Below are 9,722 nucleotides of genomic sequence, written 5' to 3'. Positions count from 1 at the left end.
GACATTGTTTAGTTTATTGTATGTTATTGTAGAGTGGACATCCAAAACTTCTGCTGTAAAATCTAAATGCATTTGACATTTAGCCTGAAGGGCAGTTCCTGTTGCATCACATTGTAATGATAATATAAAAGTAGGTGTAAGTTTACAGCAAAATTCTATGATTCATGCATCAAACGGCCTTAGGTGGATTGCAACTGTCCAAACAGTGCACATTATCCAAATGAATTGCTACATTAACCGCAGGATGTGTCTGAGCGTTAACAGCAAGAAAATATCTAACAATGATTTCAAAATGAAAACACACTCGAGACAAAGCATGACTTTTTAAATATTTCTAATTGGACATTTTGATCCAGGGTTTATGAGTCACATTATCACACTGTTAACATGCAACCAAGACATCTATGGGCACAAGTTAGCGAGAGGTCCTGCACATGTACGCTTTGATAGGGGCAAACGACCATTCTGGTGAGCCACAGGATTGAAAAAAGTAGCCACAGTATTTAGAAAAAAGGAAGGAGGAAAGAAAGTCCAATATTTTTAGTCCAAATTACAGTGTTGGAACAGTGCTTTGCACAGTCGAGTGTCCTGGGAGTGGAATGGCATGATGGGTGAACACCAGTGCCAAGCCCCACCCTCCCCACATTGTCCTCTCAGTGGACTTCCCGCACTCTCTTGTGCCCATCTGCAGGACCTCTGCCCTCCCCTTACCCTCCTGGCTGGGCTGGCCGACAGCTCGGTTTCTGCCTCAGCTGCCCTCTGGATGAGGTGAAACAGTCTCATATAAGCACATGTTAAGTCAGGGTTGGTGCAGGGTCAGTTCCTCTGGGATGCCTCAATTGCTAGACTACCAGCGCCTTCTGTTTCAGATCTCTGTCGACTTTCTGTTGATACAAAGTGGGTGGAAAATATCACAGCCCGGTTACAAATCTCAGCTCATGTAAGGTCTGTGAGTTGCTGTGCCTCTGTGCTGTGCTGCTGCAGCCTATCCGTGTTGCCTCTGCATCCTGCACTGGAGCCAGTAACTCTGAACATTACATGAGAAAGCATGAGCTGATACACTACAGCATGGCTCATGATGCCGTGCCAACCACCCACCTAAAGCGCAGAAACAGCCACTCATGCTTTTCATGCATTCTCTCGTGAAACGTGCCTTGCCGCCCAAATATTTTTCCCTTGGAAAGCCTGTGGTTAACACAGGGATGAGTGGGAGTGAGATGATTGCTAACATTCTTTTAACTTTTATGCCAGCTGGAGTGCAGGTCACATTTGCATTTTTTAAGGTTGGTGAAAGGGCTGCAGCACATTTAATGTGGTGATTATTGCAGGATCATAATGAGGGGGTTGAAAGGATTTTTTTAATACTTGCATGATTCATTAGAGCTGCTGAACATGATTTAGTAGAGGTATTAATACCTAATAAAACAAAACCCAAATCCTTTCTACCTACAATGAATAATGACACAGATCTGAGTTGGAGTTTCTCTGTTAAATGCATAGTCTTCCTCACAAAGGTCAAAGCTATTTTAAACAAAGCTAAATGTATCAGTACTTACATGGAACGAAAGTGAGTGCAAAGATAGAGAATTGTAATATTTAAGGTTCTACCTTATTATATCTGCAGTAATTAATTTAAAAACTCCACAGATGTCTTTTCAGAACAGCCAGATAGAAACGTGCATCACTCTTGAGCAATTGTGAAGTTAGGAAAGTCCAAGGAGTTGCAGGGTGAAGAAATTTTTCAAGCAACCTACTATGTAAGTCTTAAATGCACCCATAAAGTATTTTAAGACCATTTCTTTTGGGCTTTTTCATTGTGAGCCATTCATTTCGACTTCTTCATAAAGCCCTTTTCCTTTCGCAAGGGGATTTTTTGGCTCCAGAATAACCAGTAAAGATGAGGAGGGGAAAAACATAACCAAAAATAATCCTCCTCCTCCTCCTCCTCCTCCTCCTTGTCCTCTGGGAAATGCTGCTGGTAGGCAGGTAGTCGGTCTCCAGCTCAGCTCACAGGAGGGGGGACTCCTGATGGAGTTGGGATGGACCGCCACAGGATTGGTGGATGGCTGCTCCCGGCGTGGCCCCATGCCAAGCCCTTATGTCTTTATATACTGTAAACAGATGACCGGACAGTCCTGAGTGTGCATCGCATCCACTCTGCTTCTCTCCATCTCCACTGCTCCTCTCTCCTGTGTCAGTCTTTTACTCCATCATCCACCAGGGCTTCTTCTCTTCGGCTCTCCATCTTTTTTTTTAAGCTCCAGCTGTCTCCTCTCCGCGGCTGTGAAAACAATGGCCACGCCGAACCTGTTCCTCACTTTGGCCGTGTGGCTTGTGGCTGGGAGCCTCTTAGCGGAGGCGACTTACTACCGGCACCACCGCTACGTCCCCCACTTCTACCGCTACCGGGAGCACTCCGCCAACACGGAAAACCTGCTGCCTGAGGTCTCCAACCCGGTGCCTGAAGTCTCGCAGCCCGGCGTGCCTACCTACCCCGAGATCCCCGAGGTGTTCCACCCGGTGCCTGAAGTCATCCATCCCATACCAGAGGCTTTTCACCCGGTGCCCGAAGTTGTGCATCCTGCACCTGAGCCTTACCACCCACCTGAGGTTTACCAGCCGGTGCCTGAAGCCTCCTCCCCCATCAACATGAGCCGGGTTTTCTACGGTGTCATGTTTGACGCTGGGAGCACAGGCAGCAGGATCCACGTCTATAAGTTCATCCAGAAAGACCCTGGTAAGAACCCCCCACACACACATACACACGCACACACACTTGCACACACACACGCACTCTCTCTCTCCCTCTCTCTTTAAACCAATAGTAGGGCTTCACACATGCTGCTGGCTCCCACTCTGTCTGCTTGCTGTTAGGTCATTCACTGTGTGGTGTAAGGACAAGCATGCGCCGGCACAGTGCATGGGCAATACAGCTTTCTAAAAGTAGCTGAGGTGGACTTTTAATTTGCCTGTCTGACTCAACTGTGTAGGAAGCAGACCTCTAAAAGTGAATCAGGAGGTGAGGTGAGGTGCTGCAGTCTAAATATCACAAGCTGGAGAGGAAAGCTATGCAATTACATGTACTTGAGTTTCTGTTTTATTCACAGGATGTCGTGCACTGAATTATTCTCTGGTTTCTGAACTGTTCTCTGACTTCTTTTTTTAGTTGAGCTGCCAGTTCTGGACAACGAAATTTACCATGCTGTGAAACCTGGGCTGTCTGCTTATAAGGACAACCCTGAGGAGGTATGTATGTCTGTTTACACCATCACTTATTGTTGTTATTATTATCAGGTGTATTAGGGAGTTGTTCACTGTCTGCAAATCACCAAACCACTGGGATTGTCTTTGGGTTGGGTTCTTGTGATGTAAACACTGTGTAATTATAAAAATACCTCCCGCTGATGATATCACTGCTGCCCACTCCTGTCTGCTGTATTTACCCACCTTTGACTTACATGTGTTCTTAAAGACTTTGATCCACTGGTGAAATTTCTTAGTTTGATTGTGAAATGTCTCCTCTGATGATCATGCTGCCTCTTCTGCAGGGTGGCAACACCATTCGGCAGTTGCTGAAGATTGCCAAGAAGGCAGTGCCAGAGGAAGACTGGAGGAGGACCCCGGTGGTCCTGAAGGCCACAGCAGGTCTGCGCCTGCTGCCTGAAGACAAGGCCAATGCGCTTCTGAGGGAGGTGAGGCACATTTTCTCTCTGCCCTCAGACAGTTTGGCACAAACACCACCCGTCCCGCCAAGGAGCAGGATGAGAAACCACTAAGTGCTTACAAGTGTCACTGAAAAAAAAGGCAGCAAGTCTGCCCATTTGGTGGCTATCATGTTGCAAAAAAACAGCTGTTGTGGGGTTGTGTGGAGTAACCATATTTGTCATTTAAAGTATTAAATCCAGGCTACTGTTTCAGTCATGCTTGCGGTTGAGTTATCTGTCACTCTGAAACAGAACAGACTCAGCATGTGTTCTGGAGCCTGAATAGACTCTATCCTAGTGACAGCAGAGTATTTGTGCATGCCGCGCAGTGTCATGGTATTGCTTTAACTCATATCCAGTAGGTAATTGTAATGAATTGGTGATAAATGTGTCCACAGGTGCGAAAGGTGTTTGATGAGTCCCCTTTCTTTGTGCCAAACAACAGTGTTTCCATCATGAATGGAGCAAAAGAAGGTAGGTTATCTTTTAATGCCTGTTGCCAGTTTGTACCATATATAGTACACAAAACACGTTTTTAAAAATGTTTTTAATTACTATTTTTGACCTAGATATTGTCTGACCAGGTGCTTTAACTGCCTCATTCACTGAGGATGTATCAAACAACACTCTTCTCGTAATTTTTTTTACAAGAGGTCTGTTACTACCTCATTGAGACAAATAAATATGCCAGCGTGCGTTGCTGCCCCACGCCCAATAATTTAGTGCGATCCTCCACATCACTCATTAAGACACCCTCACAGTGTTATGTTTCGTCATACAGTATGTGCCATTCATTATCCTCATTTTATGAGCGCAATAACTTGACATCTGAGACAATTGTAATTACCTGGGCTGGTCTGCAGTCCTGCATGTTAGTTCTACCAACTCTGCTCCTTTAATATCAGCTTAATGAAGGAGAGCTGGACTGAAAGTCATCTTCAGTTCTAAGTTTATTCTTTGTGCTTGAACACATTCAAGTGTGAGCATTTAGCATATGTCAGTTGTAATCACTCCCCAGGCTTTTGCTAACACGGACGTTTTCCCCTGTGTGCTGTTTTAGGAGTCCTCGCCTGGGTCACAGTGAACTTCCTTACAGGTAAGACATTGCTTGTGTTTTGCTATGGTGGTGTTAGTGGTTAGGAGGCTCATATCTGAGGCTCCAGTGTACACAGAAGCCCGGCAGTGAAAGACTCTTGTCTCCTGTCTGAGGTTATGAGCTTGAATCACTGGCCCCAAACAGGTTGCAAAAACAAGCAATATTTCCTCGCATTTTTCACACAGCTGTGGCACCATCCAATTTATTTTAAACCAGCACGTTATGCTTCAAACAAAAAAAACATTTTCCCTCTTGGTGGGGAAAGACATGATGTGTAAACATGCAGCATTCAGACACTGGAGGTTGTAACAGTTTGAATATGTTTGAATTGAAACTGGGCATAAATCCACAAGATATGCTTTGCACCTTATCCCAAGTTTCCCTCACACACTGTGACATGTTTATCTTTTCATAGGTCACTTGTACTCCAACACAAGGAGGACAGTGGGCATCCTGGACTTGGGTGGAGGATCTACACAGATCACATTCCTTCCCAAGTCAAAGGTGAAGGACGTGCTCAGTGTGGAAAATAAGTTTGTTTAAATTGTTCCCATCAAACATACCACCACTAAACATGTGTTGTTTATCCAACAGAAAACGGTTCAGTCTGCTCCGGCCTCTTACATCGCCAAATTCAACCTCTTCAACCATACATATCAGCTCTACACACACAGGTAAATAACCAACAAAGAGAGGCTATATTCTGTATGGTTTGATTTTGCCAGTGAAAACTCTCTATAGAGTGAAACTATCCAAAAACGTACCATAACTGTGTGTCATCATCTCGTAGTTACCTTGGAAATGGACTGTATGCGGCACGATTGGCAACTCTTGGAGCACTAGGAGCTGATGGTAGAGCATCTTCCACCTTATATCACTTTTCTGTTAGCACTCTGTCATTCTCTTATTGGGAGATGGCAAACTGTTTCTTGTTTTTGTTTTCCCAGGTCTCGACTGGAAAGTCTTCACTAGTTCCTGCCTCCCGAAAAAGTTCAGAGAAGATGTGACTTTTGGAGGAACCACCTACAAAGTTAGCGGGATTCCAGACGGTAAGATAAAAGCACCCTGAGGTTTTGATTTCCTTCCCAGTGCCTTGGATCCAGCAATCCCTGCATTCCTTTCTCAACTCTGGAACACAATAGAGTACAGTATAATACAGTCTCCCATGAGAACATTTATCCGCACAAGTGTCTGCAACTTTGGTGCCAAACGCATGTTTTGTCATCCTCTCTCTCTCTCTGTCCTCCCTCTTGAACAATTATACTGCAGTCAACCTTGTATTTAAACGAAAAGAAAACTGTCAGTTAACTTCACAAATAAGGCAGTCACTCCCATACCACAGTCAAGTAGCCAAAAGATGCTGGGCTTGTCCCTGAGTTGTTATTTTTTTTGTGTAACGAGTGGCTTGATCTGGACCGCTCACAATTATGTGGTAAAAATAGACAGCCCAGCAGGGCCGCGCTAACTGCTGCTCTTGTCAGCACATGGTTTTGCCGGCACAGCTGAGCCAACCATACCCATGGGGATGTGTGAAACTTGTCCTTCTGGGGCTTCCCTTGTGCATTATCTCATGAGCCCCCAGCTGACCTCAAACTGAGGGTCCAGACTCTCAACCATGGCTGCATCCAAGCACCTTTAACTCATTGTTTACTCCACCATTCTCAGTATTAGTTCAGTCTTTGACAAAACTACATTGACCTTTATTCTCTCTCTCATCAGGCTATGCAGGCTATAAGCTGTGCTACTATGAGGTGATGAAGGTAATCAAAGGAATAGTGCACCAGCCTTATGAAGTGAAGGGCAGCAGCGTCTTCTATGCTTTCTCCTACTACTACGACAGAGCTGTGGAGTCTGGCCTCATTGGTGAGTGGGGACAGACTGAGGAGTCACCTTCCAGTGCTATTATGTCTCATGCCAATTATCATATTTTGCACAAAGTAGGTATTCAAATTGCATGTTTGGTTTTTTCCGCACAGATGGCAGTCGAGGTGGTGCGATTGAAGTCAGGGATTTTAAGAAGAGAGCCAAAGAAGGTAAGAGTTACATGTTATCTTCTCCAGGAATGGATAAACTTGTGTATGAAACCAACAATCTTACAAGTTATATATATCAGTCGTCTAACCACTTAAACTTCATGCAGCACAGCCTAAACAGCAAAAGCACTAAACCTTGTTTGTGCCCAGACACTTGGCACAATTGCACCAAATTGGCGCAGCTTATCCTGTCAAAAAGAATTTATTACAACAGTAAAATGTAACCGATTATTTGCGTAAATGTGTTATGAAGATGGATTAGAAGACAAATGTAGTTTATTACAGAGTAACTACATGTTAACATCACTATAAACAGTTTTAGCATGTTGAACCTATACACACCATGCTTATCAGCTCGAGTGTGACACTTGTAATGTCAGTGTAGGACCAGATTTATAGCAAGTAGGAACAAGTTGGTGTGTTATGTAAGGCTGTTTGTGTTGTGAGAACACTGTCACATGGTCTCGAGGAACACGTCTGGCTCAGGCCGGGCTGGCAGCTGAGCTGAAGATGTCTGTCCGGCCCAGGCAGGAGGGCACCTGACAGCCACACACCACCTGGGGGCTGACACATAGTGAAACACACAAACTGTGTGCTGGGCTGTTTGACACTGCCACCCACCCGCAGCCTTGTGCTGACCCACAGCCGCTCTCCTCACACCTCCCTGTTCATTCAGCCAAACAAAACAGAGAGGTCATCGTTTAATCATGTAGCACGGGAGTTAGAAAAGTTTTTTTTTTCGTTTTGTTAATACGTGAAACGTGACTCTGTTTTTTTATGATGCAACAAGGTGTCACCATGTGTCCAAAGCTTTTTTGTCAGTGGTTTGTGAAACTTGTGTTAATGTCATGTCTGAAACCTGTGGCTTTTTGTGTTTGCAGTGTGCAACAAAATGACCAAATATCGTGCTATCAGCCCCTTCCTCTGCATGGATATGACATATATCACTTGTCTGCTAAAGGAGGGCTTTGGCTTCAAGGACAGCACCGTGCTGCAGGTGAGCAAATCAGAGCCAGGTTACTGTAGACAGTGGACGTGGGAGCCAAAGACCAAAATTGAAAACGTATATACTGCATTCTAATCGGTATAATAGGATAATGTTTGTTTCTTTGTGGTGGTAATGGACATCCTCCTGTCTCTATGTTCTACAGCTAGCCAAGAAGGTGAACAACGTGGAGACGAGCTGGGCCCTGGGGGCAACCTTTGACTACTTCAGAAACCTCAACATCCACTAAGGACAGCTCGCTGTCATTGCAGCCAGCACTGAGAGGGACAGTCTGTCACTGTGGGGCTTCCCTTCCTCCGTCCACCCTCCATCAGCCCTGTCCCCCTCACACACACACCTGGTCCCACCACGCTTCCTCACCCACCACGCCCCTCCTCTTTTCCTCAACCTCAGCACCCTGCGAACACTCCGAGAACTGTTGAAAGAAAAGAAAGAAATCACTATATTTTTATAAGGCCAGCTATTTCTACTGTATGTTGAGCTCATAACTGGTGGGCTGACTTTATTGTTTTGTAAAACGTTTACATTTTTGATTCCTTATGGGTGTCTGATCTGAAATGTTGTTCTCACTTACCTGTTAAGTGTGTAGAGGGTAGCTTAGAAGCAATACAACCAGTCATGGTATTTTGGTGCTTACTGTGGTCCTGGTGTGCACTGTGCACTACAGTGGAATTTATTTAGTGACGAGTTGCTGGAAGCGCAACCATAGTTGTCTTTCTAAATGCTTGTATATCAGTCTGTTTATTCTAGCAGTTAAGTCTTATACAGGAGACCAAATTCATTTGCCCCTAGCCTTAGACAAGTTAGACATAATTGGAAATAGAACAGTTGACTTCTTTTCTTCAACTTTGCACATAACACTTTAATTGCAGATATTGTAGCTGAGACATGATTGGTTGCTTTGATATTTCAACTAAAGAGTTGTACATATTCATCAAGTAGTGTTGGATTTCAGCATGACTGAGGAGGGCAGAGAGAGCACTGTGGAGAGCTGCCTCTCACAGGCTGTGTTGTATAGCTGTTACATGTGAGAGGTTAATGCCTGTATTTTAAAGTTCAGCCATTATTGCTTGTTGTGTCTAGAATGGAAAAGTCCATATCAAGCATGGCTAAATTGCAGGGGCCCTTGGTCTGAACTGTATTTTAGACTAGCAATAGAAAAACCTCTCATCAAGGGTAGATGCATCCATCAACATAATTTACAGCCATTAAATAGAGCAAAAATGTAAACAGAAATTATGTAAAAAGTCTGAAACCCATGACTCCTTCATTTGTTGCTTGTTGCTCAAAAACATACTGAATTCTGTTGATTTTCTTGTGAACTGTACAAATATTTAAATAACTAAGTTTATCTTATATAGAGTATTTTAATTATCCTCATCCAATATTAACTCTCAAACTGTCTGTGTAACTGCTTTTTAAGCCGTGCCTTCGCTGTCTTTCCAGGATTCAACATGATCAATAACTACTGCTGTATATACATAATGTAAACTTTTATGTGTAAAATCTTTTTGACAGGAACTGCTTTTACATTGCAAAAACTTTATGCTGCACAATTTCCCAGAAATGCCTCTATATTCATCAGTATGAATAACCTGATGACTGACAATATGTAAATTGTTTTGATTAAATGCAGTGAAATAAGTGTATACTATACAGTACATGTATGTTTTAATAAAACATGAAAATGTGCTTTGTGTGTATTTATACTTTGTCATATCAAGACTTCTTGTAATTAAACTCTACATATTACACTTGTATCCTGTAGTCTCCTCTGTAAAACTGACTCCATATTTCAGTGTAGAATCATTTTATCAAAGTGAACATTGGATTTATGACATTATCCTGCACCTGAACAAAGCGCTTCGTGTGATCAGGACAAC

At 43.7% G+C, this 9,722-nt stretch overlaps 1 protein-coding gene across 1 annotated transcript; it reads left to right on the top strand.

Annotated features, from left to right (window-relative positions):
• Nucleotides 1-324: 324 nt before the first annotated feature.
• entpd5a (ectonucleoside triphosphate diphosphohydrolase 5a) lies at nucleotides 325-9,531 on the top strand. The gene is made up of 13 exons (XM_076748163.1): nucleotides 325-2,737; nucleotides 3,167-3,246; nucleotides 3,549-3,692; nucleotides 4,103-4,178; nucleotides 4,765-4,800; nucleotides 5,216-5,304; nucleotides 5,395-5,474; nucleotides 5,591-5,652; nucleotides 5,748-5,849; nucleotides 6,520-6,663; nucleotides 6,777-6,833; nucleotides 7,715-7,830; nucleotides 7,985-9,531. The coding sequence occupies exons 1-13, from the start codon at nucleotides 2,293-2,295 to the stop codon at nucleotides 8,066-8,068; spliced, it is 1,515 nt and encodes a 504-aa protein (XP_076604278.1). The 5' UTR covers nucleotides 325-2,292; the 3' UTR covers nucleotides 8,069-9,531.
• The last annotated feature ends 191 nt before the right edge of the window (nucleotides 9,532-9,722 follow it).

Source organism: Chaetodon auriga, chromosome 14 (genome assembly GCF_051107435.1).
Source record: "Chaetodon auriga isolate fChaAug3 chromosome 14, fChaAug3.hap1, whole genome shotgun sequence".
NCBI classification, from domain to species: Eukaryota; Metazoa; Chordata; class Actinopteri; order Chaetodontiformes; family Chaetodontidae; genus Chaetodon; species Chaetodon auriga.
The sequence above is the reverse complement of the archived record's forward strand: the minus strand, read 5'-3'. Positions and strand labels throughout refer to the sequence as shown.

Coding starts and splice junctions, on each gene's coding strand:
- entpd5a (XM_076748163.1), top strand. CDS start 2,293: ATGGCCACGCCGAACCTGTTCCTCACTTTGGCCGTGTGGCTTGTGGCT. Junction 5,850..6,519: donor AGTTAGCGGGATTCCAGACG/GTAAGATAAAAG, acceptor CTCTCTCATCAG/GCTATGCAGGCTATAAGCTG. Junction 7,831..7,984: donor AGGACAGCACCGTGCTGCAG/GTGAGCAAATCA, acceptor TATGTTCTACAG/CTAGCCAAGAAGGTGAACAA.